This window comes from Peromyscus leucopus, chromosome 2, assembly GCF_004664715.2.
Source record: "Peromyscus leucopus breed LL Stock chromosome 2, UCI_PerLeu_2.1, whole genome shotgun sequence".
NCBI lineage: Eukaryota > Metazoa > Chordata > Mammalia > Rodentia > Cricetidae > Peromyscus > Peromyscus leucopus.
The window spans coordinates 110,048,113-110,069,834 of record NC_051064.1 but is presented as its reverse complement, the minus strand read 5'-3'; the positions used below and the strand labels follow the sequence as shown (position 1 = coordinate 110,069,834).

Sequence of the window (21,722 nt, the reverse complement as noted above, 5' to 3'; positions counted from 1 at the left end):
GAGTATGTAGCTCTTGGGGGAATGGGGGGAGAGGGGGGGGCTTCAGGTTTCTGCCCTACAGCTGCCTTCCATCATAGTAACCAGAGGTGGGTAGTCGCTCCCAGAGTAAGCCGAGTTGAACAGGTAGGGGCAGAGTAGGAAGGACCTCACCTCTAACTGAGGCCTGGTCTCAGTAGTCTGGACACTTCCTCCTCTCTAGTCCTTCTCAGCAGCAGTAACCTCGCCCTCTCCTCTATCCGTCTGGAAGCAGACCACTGGACCTGGGAGCTGGGGGGAGCTCCTAACCCCTTGGGAGTAGGGGCTCACATAGCACCCGTGGGCCTTCAACCCCTGGACAGCAGGCTGGGCAGAGGCTGGAGTGGAAGGGTGGGGGCCTGGGGTGGAGGGCAGGCAGCAGCTGGAAAGACAGACAAGCAGTTCTGACAGAAGTCATAGTCCTTGGCCCTGTCCAGGACCATCTTCCTAGCCAGACCTGTCCATTCCCAGCAGGGTTTCTTCGTTTGTGCTCTCCAGGGCCTCCGTTCTAAGCCAGTGCAATTCCACAAGACAGAAGGAGACACCTCCTCTCTACTGGGGAACACTTGACCCCCCTCTAAAGTGGAAGAGCTCATTAGGAGGGCCCGAGCACCATCAGGACAGATGCATACGCATGCGTGCGTGCGTGAGTGCGTGCGTGCTGGGGGAGGCACCTAAAGGGGCAGGAGGCATTTATTTACTACCACACCCAAACTGCCTAACCCCAGCCTGTCCTTCTGTGAGGCATGTCTCACCATGAGGTCCCTTCCTTGGGGCAGGTTCCTGTCCTGTTCACCAGAGTTCCAACCCTAGGGACCACGCCTGACACCCATGGATTTGGTTCCTCCCCATGCCCTGCCCTGCCCTGGTTCACCATTGTTCCCTCTGGTCCCTAGTCCTGAGAGCAAGTTAGAAGAGGGCTTCAGAAATCAGGAAAATGAGGTTTAATCCTTCCCCGACCCTAGACTTGCAGTGGTCCTCAGTGCAGCAGAGGTGCCTGTTCTGTGGAAGCAGCTTTCTGGCTGGAGGACTGGCCGGTGTGCCCTCGGCTCTTCCTTTCTTCTGGAGGGGAAGGCCGTCATCAGCATCTAGAGCCGGCCCACAGCCACCAGAGGCCACTCTTGTTTCCTGAGCCTTGACCTCACTAGAAACATACCACCCACGCCAAGGCCCAGAGGGGCACCCCAGGGCTCAGAGGGGTACCCCAAGGCTCACATGGGCATCTTATCTTTGGTTGCTTACTTCCACCGCCCGGCAGCTCACTACTCTCCATAAAATCTGCAGATGGCACAACTGCCTTCTACAGAGCTTCAAATTAGCTCCTCTCTGTTCCCTCAAGGACTTGGGATCTGAGGCGGGAGCCCTCACAAGACAAGGTTGTCTCCACCACTTGGCAGGACGTCAACGAGCAGCAGCGGCGGCCTCCTGAGGCCGTGTCTCTCAGGAAGACCGCAGCCGAGTCTGCAGGAGGAAGGGCTGGGCCCTGGGTCTCCTCCTTCTGTTGGCTTATTTCTCTTATTTCCCAGGCGCTGTGTGGTGTTTCCGCCTGGTGACCGTGTCCTTGTACCAGCCACGCACAGGGTGGAGGGTAAGGTAGGTCCTCGGGGGCACTGGGCGTGGCTGGAAATGAGGAATGAGGTAGAAAGGAGGCCTCCCTGGGATGGGTGCTGGGGAACTTTACTGTCTCCACCAGCTGAGCTTCTGGTAAAAGGAGTTGGCTCCCTCGGCTAGCCCAGGACGGACCCACAGAACACACTTTTATCCCTGTGACCTTTGCTGGGCCTCTATGGTACCGGCCCTTCTCCCTCCAAGATTCCATGTCTACGAATGACGAGACCGGACCAGCACACCAGAATGTGTACACACTCTCACTAGCCCTCTGCCGATCAATCGATCGAACACTGTCACTGGGTTCCTGTAGAACTCGTTTGCTGGGCTGGATATTTACGTGCGACTTCTTCAAGAAGACGGCCACAGTCTTTCCTTCCTCTCTTACACAACAGACAGACACTTACACTTGGATTCCAGTGGCCCGTGAAGGAGAGGATATGGGGGGGCTAGGAAGCCTGAGGCTGGACAATGTGGGGGCAGTCCTCCACCTTTTTCTAAGTCTCCCTCTCCCGCCCATCCCTGCCTCCTTGGCAGAATCACTGAGAAAAACGAAAGTAAGCTGCATGCTTAAAAACACAACTGAAAACAATCATTGGAATTTAAAAACAAAACAGGAACGGAAACAGTCTGTACCCGGCGCTCTGCTCTGTATCCCCTGCTCTCCTGCAATTGTCCAGTTCTGGGCCTAGAAATCCTTACTGGACAGTCTCCCCTCGGGGGCCAAGAACTAGGGACCCAGCCAAGGCAGTCAACCTGCCAGCCAGATGTGTAGCCCGAGTCAAGCTGTGAGGGGGAAATGCCACTGCTTGACTATGTCAAATCCTTCTGGGCTCACAGTGGGAACCAAAGCTGGAAGACACTCGGCATGCGCATTTCTCCAGAGCGCCAATCCGGAGTGCCCAAGCTGGCTCTTGGTCAGACTGCGTGCGCCTCGTCAGAATCCCAGGTCTAGCACTCCAGGGCTGGGTGGGCTTCTGTTCTGTACCACGAACACCACAAATAAGCTCGGTTCAAACATGTACTGTGTCTCTCTCTAGTACTGCCAGGTGCGGCGGCTGTCAGAGTTAGGGCTTTTTTTTTTTTTTCTTTCTTTTTAAATAACAAGGAACAGAGAGTTCATCTACCTTGGCTAAACTCTGCAAGGCCTCCAAGAACACCCCAGTCTCTCCAACCATGAAGTGTGACTAGGCCAGCATCCGAATGAGCAGACATATCTCACATCATTCTGGAGGACTAGACAGGCACTGCTCACCTCAGAATCCTAGACCTAAAGGTGAGAAAGCCCACGAGGCATCTCTTAGATTGGTGGCCCCACCTTCTAACTACATGAGTGGCCTTCTGCCTGGAAGTGAGAAGCCTAACGAGGGAGTCCCGTGTGCTGCGTTCTGAGGGGCCTCCCCAGCGGCAGTTAGCTGTCCCTCCTTACCACCTTGGAGCCCCTACTGGTTTCTACATTTAGGACCAACTCGTGTTGCCGTTTTGACTTGGAAAGGGTATATGCTACTGCAGGACAGGGGCTGGTCGAAGCTGGCCGGGCCACCTGGGCTGGCTTCCCGGGACACGGCCCTCTTGCAGCTCAGCCACCTGCCTTGGCTGCAGCCAAGAAGGGAAGAAGAGTTGTTGACGACAGATAAAACCCTCGATATCATCTCTATTTATTTCCCTTCCAATATCAGAGTGGCCGCCTGAAGGCGGTAAAGGGCGGCAATCAATCGCTAACATTCCTGTCGAGAGCTGATCTGCTCCGGAAATGGGCCGTCGACTTCCTCTTTTCCTGAGAGATGCCCTTTCTCGGCGCAGGGGCCCAGGCCAAGTGGTCAGCATCAAGGACAGCAAGCACCATGCTGAGTGCCTGGCCTGCCCCAGCTCCTTCATCTGAGTGATGCCGGGGTGTAAGAAACATGCACTGCTCATGGAAGAGCAGAGGCCTGGGCTCCAGAACCTTCCTGAATGGCCCAGCCAACCCTCGTCAGTGCACCTAGCCTGGGAGAGAGATGACCTCAAGGCAAGAATCTGAAAGATACTTGTGTTTAACAGTGGCTAAATAAGGGCAGGAATCAGTTTGGGCTTTCTGACCACACACCCCCAAACGTCACAGGGGAGGGCCCGTGAAGTATGAGTGGAATTAGAACTTAACCATGGAAGATTCTAGCAAAGCAGGAAGCTGGGAGCTGCCCACATATCAACAGACCCATTCCGTGTCCTAGGCTCAGGCCAAAATAGAAGTCAATGGCCTATTTTTAAAAATACAACTGGCAGGACTAGAGAGATGGCTCAGAAGTTAAGAGTACTTGTTGCTCTTGCAGAAGATGCAGGCTAAATTTTCAGCACCCACACGGTGGTTCATAACTATCCATAACCCTAGTTCTAGGGGAGCCAACACTCTGTCCTGACCTCCATTGGCATCAGGCACATACATGGGGAACATACAGATATATGCAGGCAAAATATTTAAAAATAAAACTTAAAAAAAAAGTACTGAATTTGTTTAAAAACAAAAACCCACAGTTAACTATTCTCTACTTCTCACTATAGTAGCCTCCAGTGGGAACCTGGGAGCTAATAACTCTCCTGAGAAAACTCAGGATGGGTGGCTGGGATACCCGGGTGGGCTGTCTACCGGGTAGAGAAGTCGTGTTTTACTGCATCAGGGCCATCTTCAGGACAGAGGCACACAGGTGGCTGGGACACCTGGGTGGGCTGTCTACCAGGCAGGGAAGCCATGCTTTTACTGCATCAGGGCATCTATCACACCACATGCAGAGATACATGAACCAGTGAAAGAACTCCCACTGAGCAGGACAAAAGTAGGGAAGCCTGCCAGATCCTTGTCTCCCCCCTGGTAAAGGACACAGCACTTGCCTTTCTTGGGTCAATGGGTCCCAGGGGTTTTATGGTGGCATGCTGGGAACACACAGACACACATGTGGCCATCTGATGGCCTGAACTGTCATCCCTGTATCTCTCTCTTCTCACAGCCTGCTGCTTCTGTTTTAAGGAGTAAGCAAACTTCACTGATGTCCTTCTTTGTGGTGAGTACCATGCTCTAGCCCTCTTCCCAGATTACCATGAACTACCATGTACGATCTTGCAAAGCGGAAGTGTCTCCTAGCCATGGCACAGGAAGAGGAAGAGGAGCCCCGATGTTTCCATGGAGTAGCAAGCCTGTCTTTGCTCATGACTCCAAGACTCCCGTCCCGCACAGGGCCCAGGGCCCTCTGGTCTAACTCTGCATTCCTGGGCTTTCCATTATGAGCTCTCTCCACAACCGTGTCTGGGAGCCCCGCCCTCAGAAGGTGTGGACAACCAGGCACTGCTCAAAGTCAGTGAGGACAGGCTGGAAAGCTTCGGCGGGATGTCTCAATCCAGAGCTCCACCAGGGAGGCCGCCTTTCTCACAGCTCTGCAGGCCGAGGCCTCCGAGGCCGAGAGAGCACACCCAGGCAGCACTCCCCAGCCCCGGCTTGGCTGAAAGGAAGGGATGGGAGAGAATGGAAGAGGAGGTGTGGAGGGGGGGGGGCACGCCCTACCCTGACAAAACAAGACAGGTGATACCACACCTCCCATGCCTCTACCCCGCCAGAAAGACCAACAAAGTGTGCTGGAGAGAAGGCGGGGCTCCCATCATACCATGTGGGATTCGTGCCGGCCTGTGGCAGGCAGGGTGCAGGCACAGATGCTGTGGGGTGCCGCTGGGGAGCACACTCGGAAAAAAAATCAGTGGTTAACCGGAGTGAGGAGATGCGGAGACCTGCCAGGGTGGTGGGGTCTTTGTTTTTCTGGTTACCTAAGGTTTGTAGTTTGGACAGGAAAAGTCAACAATGACGAAGACGGGAGCAACAGAAGAGAAACAAAGACAGTTTACTCATTAAGAAGAGGAAAGACAAGGAGTACGCCTTCTGTTATAAGAAAGCTACGCGCTGCCCTGAAGCTCGGACCTCCCCGGACACCAGGGTAGGCAGAAGGGCACTGCCCTAGCCTGCCCAGAGGGAGGCACCTTCCCATCTTCCTTCCCTTCTGCAGCCTATGGAGAAGCGGACGAGACGAGAGTGTAGGGCCTCAACCAGCACAAAGCAACTGTATTTAAACCATGGCAAACTGAGCTGCTTTCCTGTCCTCCTGTCTCCCCACCTACCCAGCACCGGGCCCCAGGCCAGCACGTACCTGAAAGAAACCCGGCGGGATGGGGCCTCCGGGCATCCCATCATTGGGGGGAATGCTCCCGAGCACAGGACTGGGGGCAGCTGCTGCACTCTGTGGAGACAGAACAGGGAGGTCAGCGGCGAGCATCCAACCACACAGAGAGCTTCTGGCCCCTGCCCTGAACAGACCCTTCCTCCTCAGAAGCCACTTTCTAGGAAAAGTTCTGCCCAGGCGTTAGTCACTGGGCAAGCCATGGGCTCGGGGCCCCCGCTGCTTCTTCTCTAAGATGGGAGGGAGGCAGGGGCCAGTGTCGACCTTTAGGCACACCAGTGGAGTGGTGGAATGGGAAAGAGCAAAAGCACTCCCGGAGTACCCGGCAGAGTGGTGACGGGCAGCCAACACAGTGTCGATTGTGGAACCATACCTTGTCTTTCCACCAGCTGCTCTAAGAGGCAGCGAGACCAATTCATAAACAGTGGTAGCCTCTCCAAATTGCTGACATGATGAACAGAACAAGTCAATATATATCCAGTAAGAAAATACCCAGGTTAGAGAGAAGGACCTGTGTGTTCTGGCCCTGCTGGGGTCCCAAATGCCTCAAGGAGAGTGTGGGTTACACAATGGGAGACAGTCAATACTCTCTTGCTGAATGCTGCTGTCCTGCCATCCACTTGGTACCTCTGCCTCAAGAAATGCCTCCCAGGGGTGGGCAGACATTGGATGGCTCACCTGGCCACCTTCCAGCAATCTGTGTCCAACTTGTTTGTAAGGCCAGCACATCTGTGCCTGGCTCTGTGCTCACATGTGCAGAGCTGAGGGTGAGATGTCAAAGCCCTACCTTGAGAAAGTCACAGATCTGGGCCACCCATCTGAGCTTGTCTTCTGCTTTTCCTACTCAAGCCAAAACCTTCATGTACATCTTGTCCACTTCTACTCAACCTTGGTCCTCCCAACGCCATTGAGACCCAGAACATGATACTCCCTCATCAGTCACCTCCTAGCTCACGAACACAGCCCCTTTCTCATCACTCCCAGAAGTCTCTTCTTTCCTTTCCTTGACAAAAAATAGAAGTGTGGACTTCAATACCACGTACCAAAAAAATGAACTTCAATACCACGTACCAAAAAATGAACAATCCACCAGATGAGTGCTATTGTTTATGTGGCATGTTGATAGGCCACTGGCCTCTGATTTTGTGTCTGGTTTTACCACCACGGTAGGAGTATGGGGACCGAGTGCTGGAATGGGCTGAGGTCTACAGGCAGGGAAAGATCTGTTGGTAGGGGTATGAGGACCCAGGTGACGTGGACGAGCTTGTTGCAGGTTATTTTCAAAATGAAGTCGTCTACAGGACCTCCCTAAGGAGAGCCTGCCTATCCCCAAACACTGCAGGTCTGCATCTGCTTCCTCAGTCTACAGCCACAGGCATGCATGTGCATAGATAGATGATAAATTGATAGACAGACAGACAGACAGACAGAAAGATAGATAGATGGATGACAGACAGATGATAGATATAGATAGATGATTGATAGATATAGATGGATGATAGATAGATGATAGATACACTGATAGATATAGACAGATAATAGATGGATAGATGATAGATAGAGACAGAGACAAACTTTCCACATCCCAGCCCCACCTTTATCTGGGAGAAGATTCAAGGGGCAATCAGCAGGCTCAGCCATTAGCTGCGTTATTGTTTCTCTGTGGCTAAGAGTTCCGTGAAATCTCTCTCTCTCTCTCTCTCTCTCTCTCTCTCTCTCTCTCTCTCTCTCTCTCTCTCTCACACACACACACACACACACACACACACACACACACACACACACGGTCTTACTATATATATATAGCCCTGCCTGGCCTAGAACTTACTATTGGACTAGGCTGACTGTGAACTTTGACTATGGGATTAAGTTGCAACTTTTTGTAACAGCCAACTATCACTTCTCTGCAGCAGGAATGACAGAACCCAGCCGAGGTGAGGCTGAGACAAACATCCATGTGTCTCTTGGGTTCCTCCAGAAGAGGTGCTGCATTGAACCCCTCAGTCTGCACAGACGCCATTGATTAACTGCCTGACCAGCAGACCTGGAATCACTGCCACCTTAGAGGATCTTTTGGTATTTTGACTAACATTCTGGATTACATTAGGAAGTGCCTTACTCTGACGACTGTAGTTCTACTTTTCACAGTAGAACATTCGAGTTCTTTGTTATTTGGGTATTTGACTTTTTACATATTGGGATATTTGTTATGTGTGTGTGTGTGTGTGTGTGTGTGTGTGTGTGTGTGTGTGTGCGCGCGCGCAAACTTTTAAATGAAAGACTGAGCCTGTGAGTACACTGTTGTTTCACTTTCAGGAAATCAGGAGTGGGTGGATGGTCCCGGGGTCTAGGGGTGGGTGAGAGGCCAGGGCAACTATGGTCCTAATTAAGAGGGCGGTAATTCTCAGTATTTCACCATTCTCCAATGGAAGACAGCCATGTCACCCATGAGACGACTGTTACCATGTTAAGTCTCCTCCTGCGGATGAGCTGAGGCACTCTCTGCTTGAGCGGGATCGGGAGCGGAGACTTAGAAAAGCGGACGGTGCCGAGGGACAAACGCTAAGAGACTAGGGGAGTCTCAAGGTAAGTTATTACAGACCCTCACTCAGGGGACCCAGTTCCCATCTGGCCCACCCCCATCCTCCCACACCTTAACCACAGGGTCTGCCTACCTATGCCCAAGACCCAGCACAAGGTACGGCATACGGCAAGAGTTCACTAAATGATGGCTCTATTATTCAAAGGCCTACCCAAATCTGACCACCTTGGAGCCAGGCCTTCCTTTCAGAGTTGCTAAGACTCCAGTCTCTGTGGTTTCAAGCACGGAGAGTTCCATTAAGGCTCTCAACAAAGTATCATGTGAGTTTTCTCAACAACCCAGACCCTGGCCCATTCTCTAGACTGACAGCATACTGAACTGCACAGCTGCCTGGGACGGGCGGAGCAGCCAGGCATGGATCCAGGCGGAAAGAACACTAGATCCAAAAGGCTAGGACCTCACACAATGGACTCTGGGACCTTCTCAGGCAGGGACACCATTTCCTTTTCTTCCCTCCTCCCCCCAGACAGGGTCTCTCTGAGTAGCCCTGGCTGTCCTGGAACTCGCTCTGTAGACCAAGCTGGCCTTGAACTCATGGAGATCTGACTGCTTCTGCCTTCCAAGTGCTGGGATTACAGGCGTGCGCCACCATGGCCTGAATCCACTTCCTTTTCTTAAGGACTGCCCATCCTGGTACATATACAATATACAATGGGAAGAGGTCGGAAAACAGCACAGCAATGTAAAACAAAGTAGTAACCCTCCTCCCTCACTACAGAACACTCAGAGATCAAAGATTAAAGCACCTAGAGACCTGTCTGCCTCTGAGCCCTGGCACACTGTTAGACCCTAGACCTCTTCTCTAGCACCGATTCTAGCATGGACATTATGGACAAAAGAGAAAACATGATGTATGCACACCCACACACACATTCTCATGGACACATGTATGTGCAAATACATACACATGAATACATAAGTTCTCATATCCATGCCCATCCATTTTCCATCCAGGAAAAATGAATAAAGTCCAATATTCGTGGATTGTTAAGATGGTTCAACAGGTAAAGGAATATGCTGTCAAGGCCGATGACCTGAGATCAATCCCCACACAGAACAAAGAGAGAACCAATTCTCCCAAACTGTCCTCTGGCCTCCAGGTGCATGCTGTAGTGCCTACCCCCATAAAATAAATAAAAGATCTGTAAGTGGTCAGATGAACCCTGGACTCGGCCTAGGCCAGCCAACTACTCCTGACCAATTTACAAGGCTGCAAAAATAGTACTTTGTTCTCCCAATCCCTCCCTTCTTGCCCTGCCCAACACTCAAGCCTTGGCATGCAGCAGCAGGGCCACGTGTGAAACTACCAACTGCAAGCCTTCCTGGACTGAAACTCAGGCAGAGGGCCCAAGCCAGCAGGGGGCAGGAGGTGTGTCATGGATGTGGCCAGGGAAAATCAAAGCGACAAAGGTGGGTATGGTCCTGGCAGGAATGCCCCCTGGGGAGAGACAAAGGTGGGTATGGTCCTGGCAGGAATGCCCCCTGGGGAGAGACAAAGGTGGGTATGGTCCTGGCAGGAATGCCCCCTGGGGAGAGCTGGAGACCCGCGCTGCTCCTAGCCAGTCAGTCCAAGCGTCTGTGCAGAGCCCTGGGGTAGCCTGGTGCAACCCAGCAGTATGAACGGGCTGATGATAGTGAGGATTCAGAGGATGGAGAGAATACCATCATCCCACAGAAAGCCAAGACCAGAGCCGTGGGGACTGAAGAAGATACACGAAGGAGGTGGTCCTGTGGTCTCTCACACAGACCACAGGACAGTGAATTTTAGTGGAACCCAAGTTCTAATTGTGCAGCTCAGAGAAAACAAAGAGCTGATCTCCATGAAGAGACAAAACCAACCAGAGTAAAAACAAGTTCCAGTGACAGAGGATCCCTGCCTTCCAGCCAGAAGGTTACCATGTGGAGGAGGGTGAACATACCTGCCCAGGACCGAGGAATGGCTCCAGGTCCAACAATAGAAATCTCAAGCTACACAAAGTTTCCCTGAACTATGTCCCAGGACTGTTTGCCGTGGAGGGGATGGGCTGGGGCAACCCGGGGTGCTCACTAGTGACAGAGCAAAAGGAGACTTGTCGTATTACCTCCTATCACCTAGTTTGTCCTGGGGGTTATTGCGGGAAGAACCCTGGGCCAAGAGTCGTCAAATCAAGGCTTAGCTCTGGCCACAAACTACTCACTATGAGCCCTGGATAGGCCTCCACACCGTGAGCATATGGCACCCAAGGCTGATGAGGGTCTGCCATCCCGGCGACACCAGAGGCGTCCCCTGAGCCCTTTATCCGAGCATCTAAGGACGGGCTTCAGTGCGGAGGGGAAAGGCCCAGGCACAGAGCCAGGCAGCCACAGCCAGGCCGCTGAGCACAGGGGAGGTAGATCCCACACCTCTGCTTCTCTGACGAAGTCCTATCCCCTTGGTACCAGGACTAACTCAAGAGCAGCCAGAGGAGTGAGCACCTTTTCATTCTGATCCCATAAACCAGGAGAGGGGGAAGTGGGAAGCATGTATGCCCCAGCATCCTAGGAAGCTGTCATTTCTGATCTAAACTGCAAGGAAACTGAGTCTTCGGGTCCCATTAACTAACAATTAGGTCCAACTTTAGTCCCCATACTTCCGGTCTCAGGTTCAGGAAACCCAAGCACCGGTCTTCCCAGCAGCCCCTGCAGCTCCCAAGAAAAGCTGTGTACATTTTGGTTCCCGAAGAGAAACTGCAGACAGATCATTAAACCATCCAATAATCACAATTCATTCTGTGACTGAGGTCACCTATGTGTTCTGAACATTCCCAAGGAGGCTGACCTTCTACTTGGCCCTCTCTGTCAACTATTTCAAAGTGCCATTTGCCAAGAAGTAGGGAACGAGACGGTGTTTGTACGTCAAAGAGAGTAAGAGCCCTCCGAAGAGTCTGTGGACCTAACTTGCCAGTGGCCTGCCTGGGAAGAAAAGGAAATAAGAGGCAGTGGGAAGAAGGTAAGGGGCTGCGGCGTCTGCAGACATCTGAGGTCCCCAGCAACCACTCTGGTGACCAGTGCCGTGCCAACGAGGCTGGGAGGGGACAGGCTGCGGGGTTACCTTGAAGGAAGATGAAGTGAGTCGTGGTGACAGAGAACTGAGGGACCTGGAAAGGTGCTCCAGGCAGGCGCTGAGACGGGGATTAGGGGGGATCAGGGAGGCTTTATGGAAGAGGTGGCACTTGAGCCAGGGCCTTACAGGACAGCAGGACTCAAAGATGCGGGAGATACCAGCAAGAGATTAACGGCTGACATCTTAACCCTCTCTCCCAGCACGGGTCTCCTGCTGCGTCTTTCAGGGCACTCTGTATACCCAGGACCCACTCCATTTCCAGACAGAGGTGGGCATGGGCTCCTTTTCCCGTACCCAGCATGGGGAGCTTCCTTCCCACGAGGGAGCAACAAGCTGCCCAGGTCCAGAATGGCTGCCCACCTCCTGCACTCTCGATCCTTTAGTGCTCCATCGATACTCATAACATTCAAGGCCTGTCTGAGCCCTGGGGCTCAGAATGGACAACACCCTGAGTCAGGTCCGACTGGGCTTAAACCACTGTGCCTGATCTTAGCAAATCCCAGCCTCTCTCCTCCCAGTTTGGGGATGCATCCTTACAGACCACCTGGAAACAGGTCTGTATTTACATTCTAATCCCCTTGAGTCACCACGAACTGGGGATACCTGGACATCTCACATTGCCTTTGCTCAGGGCCTTCATGGTCACACACGGAGGAACGGAAGCCCTTGACCCCTGATGGGACTACCAGGTAAGGCATCTTGCTAGGTGGGCAAAACAGGTGCCAAGCAATTGGCAGCCCTGAGCCTGATACAGAGGTGGACAGCAACAGACAGGCCTAGTTTTCTGAGTTTCTTGTATTTGTTCATTTGTGAGGTGAAGGCCTCACTATGTTGCCCGGGCTGGCCTTAAATTCCTATTCCTGAGCTCAAGAAATCCTCCTGCCTCAGCCTTGAAGTAGCTAGGACCACAGACACACAGCACAGTGGGGGGCGGGAGGTTCCACAAATAGGGTAGCACACAGGTGGGTCGGGGTGGGGGTGGCACCGAAGAGAACGAAGATGTGGCTTCTGTTCTCAAGAAGCTACACTTCCACCACCTTAGAAAGGGGGGTGGGGGGGATGAAAGAAAAGCTCGCTAGTCCTTTTCAAAAGCAAAGACGAACTGGCATCCCCAGGCTGAGAGAGGCCACCATCCACAGAACGGCCCACCCATCCTAGGAAGCACCAGGCTATTCTGGGAACTGGATCAAAGGGTGCCTCATGGGTAAGAGGTGGAGTCCAAGGTGGCTAAAGCCTCCTGCTTGTGCCTTGGACCCTGGCCAGGGTGCCCTCCTCTGCGAGCAGAGGACTCTCTCAAGCCTGAGGTGTGGGCTGCACCGTGTGAAGCTTGGCCTGCCCCTGCACACAAGGCTGAGGAGGTTGAGGGAGAACAGAGCCCCCGGAGGAACACCACGAAGTAGTAGATCAGCAGCTCCTCTGTACGGTGATCGTTTTCTTCTTACAAGATGGCTTATGCCATCAGCAAAACACACATACATACATGCACACACTGCCGGCTGTCTTAAAGAGCTACTTACCACCACACACATGTCACAGTAGGCCAGGGACAGCTCTTTAACAAGGCGGCTGGCAGTTGCCCTGGCAGAGTGGAAAATTCCCTGGCGCGGACCCGCATACGCACTCAATTCCAATGACAACTTAATCCTGCCGGGACTAAGGTGCGCAGTGAACAGAAGTCACTGCCTCTAGGAACTTTTTGCTTTAAGTTTTAAAGGAATGACTAAAGGCTGAGTCCTCCACATATCTTTCAAGGATGGGAGCCCACACCTCCTCGGCTGGCACTCGATCTAGTGGGTTCAGAGTCACTTTTCCTCATCCTCTGCTGTGACAGTATGACTGTGCACGGTCTGAAAAGTTCACCGGGGTCCCTGGTATGAAAGTCAAAAAGCCAACACTTGGCAGGGAAGGGGTGTACCACCAAACCCGCCGTGGTCTCTTCTGCATAGGAGAATGGACAGGAATCCTTGGGCTCTTGCCTGGCCTTGGGGGACCCATGAGAGGCCGCCCACCGTGGTGCACGCAGCCATCCCTAGTACACGCCCCACTCCCACTTGCGAGCTCGGAGCTGAGCAGATGACTCCTAAGCCTTTAAAGCGCTACTAATTGGGCTAATTTCGCCAACAGTCTCTGTTTCGTTCCCCCCACCCTGCGTCAACCAGCATCCTTTGGTACTGCTGGAGAGATGCAAGCTGTTGGCTTTAGTGTTATTTTGTCAGCCATTAACCGATTCATCGGAGTCATTAATTGATTTATTACTGCTGCCTGCTCAGAGGGTTTTAGCAAATAAAGAATGATGTAGGTCACAATGCAAAGGAAATTGGACCAAACACCACCACGAGGAGCTGGGCACTCACAGTGCCTGCCACTGTCCACTCTAGCAGCCCTCCGGCCCAGCTGCCAAGTGGCAGTCAGTCCAGATGGCCCTTCCGATGAAAACTCAGGTGCCAGCCTGCCTCTTGCACAGGCAGAGACGTGGAAGGTGGAGAGCGCTGCCTGGAGACTGGGACCAGCTCCTGAGCATGCACCAGACACTGTCGTCAACAGAGCAGAAGACACTAAGCGACAGAACGAGAAGCCTATAGCTGGGTCTCCGGGCCCCTATGCTAAGTCTCTGCTCCCCTGGAGGTGACACACAGGACAGCAACAGTTGACATGTTAGCAGGTACCTCCTCATGCCTGGCCTTTTATGTGCTTATCTCTGATCCTCTCAACAGTCCTACAGCTGAGGTATTATCTTCCCTGTGTTACAGAGAGACGCCGATGCTCAGAGAGCTGACCTGCCCCAGGCTGCGTGGCAGGCCAGGAAGTAGCAGTCTAGGACTCAAACCTGGTGTGTCTGACTTCAAAGTCCACATTTCTTCCCCTCTATCCCATCTTCAGACTGACATAAAAGAGCCCGACACCTGCAGCTCAGCTCTGTGGGAACTGACAGAAACAGGCGGGGAACCAAGAATAAGGTCACTCCAGTCACCTCAGAGCCCGAAGCTCTTGGTTTCCAGAGTGACAGGGCTAAGGGGCAAGCCCTGAGGTCACATCAAGTGATGAGATTCCAGAGCTCAGTCAGGCTGCCAAGAACATCACAGCACCAACATACACCACATGGCCTGGTGCCCCTCCCCTGTGAGCACGCATGTGGTGAGGGAGCCCTCTCAGAGCCTACACTGGGCCAACCAATTTCCTAGAAGCCCAGTCACACAGTATTTGGTTGGCTGTACTGGGCTAGACCAAAGAGACTAGTCCGGTCACCCTCTTCCTAACTATTCAGGGTTCCAACCAAACCAGGAGTGGTACCGAGGAGAGGGCAATGTTAACACCTCTGATGATGGAATCTGTGCGTGTGTGCGTGCGTGCGTGGTGTGTGTGTGCGTGCGTGTGTGTGTGTGTGTGTGTGTGTGTGTGTGTGTTCCTGAGCAAGAAAGGCAACAGCCCTGGTACCTGGTTTCCCTAGAAGCCAAACACCACCTGTCTCAAGTTCTGTTTCCACAGTAATCGGCTATGAGGAGGCCCCACACTCCTGCTCAGCAGAATTCCAGCTCAGCAGAGCTCACCTTGGCAAACTTCAGGAGGCTCACAGAGAGTGCGGACTGGTCTGGTCCCAAAGTGATGCAGAAGGGGTCAGACACCCACCACAAACCACCATTTACTTCTTGCTTCTGAACTGGATACAGCCCTGGCCCGACAGCTTCTGTCATTCAAGCTCTCTGTGGCTATTTTGGGGGGGATATGCCAGGTGCACTATGTATAAACTGAAGATAAGACAGCTCCAAGATATGGTTACATGGAAGGTTTTTATTGTAGATATAAGAGAGAACCACCAGAGGCATCTGGAAGTCTCGAGCAGAGACGGAAAGTAGCAGACTAAACATGGCCAGCAGACTGGACCTGATCATGAGGAGAGAGACGGGGGAGAACGAGACAGAGAGAGACAAGAGAGCACATAACCCATGAGCTGAAGTGTAGGGAAAGGGGCGGGGTGACAAGAACCAGGATGCCAGCATGGACTCTGAAATGTTTAACAGGTACTTGTGATACTGAGGGGTGTGGAGGCCAGCATGCGCTTTGGTAACTCATTTGTCTCTTCGGCCAGTGATAAGAGAATTGGCTCCTTTGGTAGAATTCCTGAGGAATACTGGCTTGTCTAACCACCAGAATTTGGACCTAACACACCAACAGTGTTTTCTTGTTGTTATAATAAAGGGTCTAGAGTCTCACACACCCACATGTGTTCTCTCTCTCTCTCTCTCTCTCTCTCTCTCTCTCTCTCTCTCTCTCTCTCTCTCTCTCTCTCTCTCACACACACACACACACACACACACACACACTGTTGGAGTGCAACTGAGATCTGCTAAAAGGGTAAGACAGGAGTTCTGACCTGGGAAGGCTTGAGGTGGCCAGTTAGACTTCTTAAGGGAATCATAAGTTCTCTGACTTGGAAGTCTGACTCAAATCTAACTTCCAGAAGATTCTACCACAGAGGAGGGCCACCCTGTGCTCTTCCACCCACACTAAGGTGCTGATAGCACAAAAAAACAGTCTTCACAAGACCTTCACCAAGGCCCAACAAACCAGACTCTAAGTTCCATTTGGCAAAGAATGAGTTGCTACCACTTACACACTTGAGGACCTGGCCCTGGATGCCAAAAGCCTTTCTTGCATTGGATGTGTTTGCTTAACCACCTGTGCACGGCTGGTCCTCTTCTCTGGAACGCTGTCCACTTCTCAGCCTAGTGATGCCCCTGTATGCTCCGTGGGCTCCTCATCACGGCACTCACCACACCTGACTGTTAATTCCTTATTAAATTAGCCAGCTGCCTTCCCAGGGATGGGGCGGGTGTGGTGCGTGCAGCACAGAGAAGATGCTGTCTCAGTAAATATCATTTGAGTGAATAAAATTCCTGCAGAAATCCTGCCTTTCAAGAACAGTTATCACATCCACAAGGGCGAATCCCAAGGCTTGACAATCTTCCTCTAACTTACCACCAGGCCACATCCAAATAACTAGTTGCTCCAACACGCAGGCACACATGCATGCACATACCCCCCCACATCGCGGGACACACTGTTCCCAGGCATACCCCAGCTTTGGGGACTAAGAATGCCTGGGTGCTGCTGTTGGTACTGCAGAGCCCTTGCTACCAAATCACTCAGGTCTTGCATCCTAGAGTCACTGGTCATGTCGGAACAGCGAAGATCACTGCTGAATCTCCCCTCAAGGCAACTACAGTGACTTCTTCAACTGTCCCAGCAAAGTATTTGTATATAAGGCGTACAGAGGCAATGGGAAGAGCCGGGTGACTTCAAGAAACTTAACTCCTCGTCATTCCCAAAAGTGTCGGCCATGCTTCAGGCTGGGTTCAGGGAAGGAAGCCAGTTCTCTGTGGGCTCCTGAGACCGGTCTCTCCGACTCTTGGCCCAGCTTGGCAAAGCAAAGGCTGCTGTTTATTCTCAGATAGGTTCAAGGCCCCGGGGTTCTCAATCGAGAACCTTCTGCTTCCCTGGCCCAAAGAGTCGCTTTCACACAGGACTCAGACATGGACCAAGAGAAGCTGCAAACTGCCTGTGGAGTCTAGGAATGAGAAAGAGACAGGGACTGCTCCTGGGCAGAGCTGAGGAGGATGACTGGGCAGAGGCCCACTCTGAGATGCTTTCTCCACATCCCAGATAACGTGTTCCACTGCAGGGGAGTTCTCTGCCAAGCCTCACACCACTGACCAAGCCACGGAGTACAGGAGACAGCATCCGGGAAAACTGTGAGCTAGCTTAGGAGAAACACACCACCAACACATCATTACAGGCCGACTCCCTCAAACACAAGGGAGCTGAGAGGGAAGGGGAGGCGGGAGACCGGGCTCTCTAGCCTGAGTTCTACTCTGACCCTTCCCTGTGCTAGTCCTGTCTGGGGTGGCGCCAACTCTTCTTAACATCCAGTTCTCAGAGCCCCTCCCCGGGTGCCACTACTTCATACTCTCTGCTCAACAAGCTCTCCCATTCCACCCCCACCTCCCAGAAGGAATTTCCAGTCTTCCACCAATGCCCACACTTGCTTTCCAGGGCACAACAGCAACAACAACGAAAACCTTAGCAGGATTATAAACTAGGATTCAACACTAGAGCGTGCTGATTTCCACCTGTATCCCTTTCCTGGGAGGCCCAGTGGGAGTACTGAACTCAGGGTGGCTCTGCTGGCCCTGCTGCTCGGCTCTCAGAAGGAGGCCGTTCGCCCCAGCCTGAGACGCACCCCGTGATGCAGGGCCTTGAGAAGCAGATCTAGGGGACAGGGCTGTCAACCAATCCTCTCTTCCGCTCGTGCCATCCTCCTCTTCTCATTCCGTCACTTGCAACCGCAGGGAAATCTTGCTAGTGCCCAGCTTTTGCAAATGCCATGGCCTCTACTTGGAATGTCCACTTCTCTGCCACGCCAATGCATCTCTTAGGCCGCCCTGGGCACCGAGCGGACTGTTTCCACTCTAAATGAGACTCCTACCTAGAATGCCCTAGCACTTCCTAGCTGGTTCGGAAAAGGCAAAGCAGGTCGCAATGTTTGCTACATGTAATAATCACTAAACATCACACGACGAAGGACATGCAGCCTGTCTGGCCCCTCCCTGTGCTAACCAAGGTAGAAGACCTTGCTGGACAGAGCTCAGCCTAGCCATTCTGGGAAATCTCTCTCTCCTTCCTTATTCTTCTTCTTAACGATGTAACTTCAAAGAACAGAACAGACTTGCGTAAGCCCAATGTCAGGAGGGGCAAGCACAGCATCGCTCCTACAGACTCCTGGTTCTCTTGTTACATGGTGACTGCTAGAGCAGTCCAAACTTGAGTCCTGGGTCTGCTCCACTGTGAAACCTGGAACGCAGGAACAGCGGGCCCAGCCTTGACAGATTACCAAGCTCCCTAATCGGAGGCAAAACCTGCCCTAATGTGGATCAATTTCCTTTGATTTTTGTCTAATTCTACTCACAGCCAAGGTCTCCACCCAAGACAAGCCTTTCTAATTAAACCTGGACAACATGTGGGCCTTCAGAAACTCAATCCAGAGCTATGTAACAGGAAGGAGACCGAGGAGGATCCCTTGGCCCACATACCAAGTCAAGGGCAGGAAAGATCTAGAATGGTGTTTCCCAAGATGCCTGTGCCTTGGCTGGCTCCAGAAAGCAGGTTATAATCCCTGACTGCCCCACAGGACTTGTAAGGCTTCCAAGAAAGAGGCCTGCATGTATCAATCAGGTCCTCCACAGGTGCACGCCACCTTTATGAACTCCATATACCTGTTCTCCAAAGCTCTGGAGAACACATCTGTAGTGCTCCCAGCCTTGTCCCCGAAGCTTCCCAGCTTCCATGTGCCAGAACTCCTCGTTCTGAGGCCTACTCACAGTAGACATCAGTTCAACCCTTAACAAGCTCCTGAGGTGAGTGAATCTCCTCCTTTACTTTCTTTTTTTTGGGGGGGGGGGGGTGGGGTTTGAGACAGGGTCTCTCTGTGTAGCTTTGCGCCTTTCCTGGAACTCACTCTGTAGCCCAGGCTGGCCTCGAACTCACAGAGATCCACCTGCCTCTGCCTCCCGAGTGCTGGGATTAAAGGCGTGCGCCGCCACCGCCCGTCCCCTCCTTTACTTTCTATCTGCACATTTTGCCAGCAGTGACCAGGCCAGTTTGCTGTCCTGCACAAGTTCACAGGTAACAGAGGATGACCCAGACATACCTTACCCGTGGAAACCTAAGGAAGGCTATTCCCGAGGCCCTCCTCAGCCCTCCACTCCCATATAAACAAAGGACGTACACCTAGTTCCTGTTTTAAACCCTACATCAGAACGCTCACATCAGATTCCTTGGGGACCTTCACAACTAACTGCTGCTCACGCCGCAAGGCTGCGGAAAGGATGCAAGGCCACGGCTTTGGGAGCCGCTGGACCAGACGTCCCATCACATCTCCCCTGTGCCCTGACGTCACCCCAGAAGAGAGTCTCCAAGTCTGGGACAACTGGGGGAAGCAGGGGGGCTTTTCAGCTCACTGTCCCTCGTCCTTTCCCTGGGTCAGGCTCTCTGAAGTCTAGAGCAAGCCTCTGAGTGCAGGTTGGGACTTAGACAGCTGCCCAAACAGGCACAGCCTCAGACTTGACCGGCCCCTTGCTTCTGCTTTCTGACCTCATCAATGCTGCCGCTGTGGTGTAGACGGAGGTCCCGGGTTTACTGCAGAAGAGTGCCATCCGGCCCTGCTAGCTCACCGCGTGGACAGCAGACACTCAAACTCAAGAGGTGACGAATCCACAGGGAAAGGCTGGAGGCGTTCGGGCAGGGGTGCAAAGCAAAGCAGGGGGGCTGGGGCTGGCCCTGAGCCTTTAATAAATGCCAACCACAGAGCACGCTCCCTCAGTTCCCTCACGTCTTACAGGGCACATCAGTGCTACCCAGGAGGTGGCTGGCCGCTCTTCAGGCAGACTCAGACTCACAGTAACGCCCCGCCCCGCCCCCCCCCCTTCTCTCTGTGGCCTTGAGCATCTACTTCATTCTGTGGGAAGGAGGCGGCGGCGGCGGCGGCGGTGGGTATGCTGGGAGCACACCCAGCTGCATTTCATCTCCACAAGAGAAGGCTCACCAACCACTCTCCCTACCCCCACACTCCCCTCCAAGAGGGCTGGGGAGAAGGCTACAGATTCTCTCTCCAAGTGTATTAGGAAGGGTGAGGAAGGCTCAGCTCCTGGACATCAGCTCTAAAAACACCACAGCTGACGTGTGCAAACATCCCCTGTGCACACACACGTGGCCTACTTCTCGATTATCTCACTTTGTCTAAATATATCCTAAGAAAATAGCTTGGCAGCAGTGATAAACTCTGCAGTGGGTCTGAAATAACAAAACCCTCTCTCTCTCTCTCTCTCTCTCTCTCTCTCTCTCTCTCTCTCTCTCTCTCTCTCTCTCAAAACTACCTAGGGACTCAGGGCTGATGGGGTGGTTATGCTTGGTGTTATGGATAGGTAGAAGGAAAACAGCATTTTATAAGGAAAGAACTCCATGCAGGTTCCCAACCAGGCCAGCATACATGCCTTGTCCAAGGGAGATGTTGGAGGCACGCCCAGCTGAGTACACACACACATACACACACACACACACACACACACACACACACACACACACACACGCCCAACCCCACACCCACTGGGACTCACTGCAAGACACTGACATTTTCCACTTCGCTTGCCAAGAAGGGAGCACCCTGCCCTACACACTTGGGCCGCCAACCCCTGGAAACAAAGGTGCCAGTCATGGGGGTAGACAGACACACCTCTCCACTGGTCCAACATCCCTACCCCTGCCGTTTCCACCACAGCAGGAGACATGCATGTCCATAACCCCTCCAGGCTGTCTGGAATTCTAGCATACTGCCATCCTTTGGGGGACTTGGAGAGAGGTGGCTTCTTCATTTTTAATACACAGCCAATCTGGGCTGTTTATAATCATCCCTAAGCCTACCCACCCTCTTGGGCACCAGTATATTAATTTCATTAGGAAAGAGGCTATGTCTGAGGGGCTGAGGGCGCTCCTCGCTGCACCGGGGCAGCCTGGCCAGGACTCCACTACCTGGTCTGCACTGAGCTTGAGCTGAACTGAGTTCTGGCTCCCAATGCTCACGGGGAGGGAGGGAGAGGGTAGGAGGGGTAGGAGGGTGTTGCTCAAGGCCTGGCAAACACCCTCCAGCTCTTCCACACTCTGCCCTCTCAGGCATCCACTTGCAGGTCCTTTTTCTCTCTCAGGCTCACACCTAATAATGCAGCCCTGTGAGTGAAGCCAGGCAGACCCTCCTCTCAGAACTCTCAGGGATTGGTGACAAGGTTCCCTTACACACTATCAACATTGGCTGAGGCCATCTCTCCCTCTAGAGCAATGCTTCTCGACCTTCCTAATGCTGTGACCCTCTAATACAGTTCCTCACGTTGTGGGACCCCCCCAACCATAAAAGTATTTCGTTGCTACTTCATAACTGTAATTTTGCTACTGTTATGAATCATAGTGTAAATATCTGATGTGCAGGATATGTAACCCCCAAAGGAGTTGAGACCCACAGGTTAAGAACCTCTGTTCAAGATCATGACATCCTAAGAAGCAGGCAGTTATCTTCTACATCTCTATCACCTTGCTATGAGTCTAGCACATTCAAGTATTTATTTTTCCCCCCAAAGGATAGATAGATAGATAGACAGACAGACAGACAAAAATC

At 52.7% G+C, this 21,722-nt stretch overlaps 1 protein-coding gene across 4 annotated transcripts in view; it reads right to left on the bottom strand.

Annotated features, from left to right (window-relative positions):
• The window catches only part of Ssbp3 (single stranded DNA binding protein 3), a 150,197-nt gene that overhangs the window by 35,476 nt on the left and 92,999 nt on the right, over positions 1–21,722 (bottom strand). For all 4 annotated transcript variants that reach the window (XM_028888126.1, XM_028888145.1, XM_028888118.2 and 1 more), the window contains exon 5: positions 5,790–5,879. In XM_028888126.1, coding sequence (XP_028743959.1) covers positions 5,790–5,879 — 90 coding nt within the window. The remainder of the gene's footprint in view (positions 1–5,789; positions 5,880–21,722) is intronic.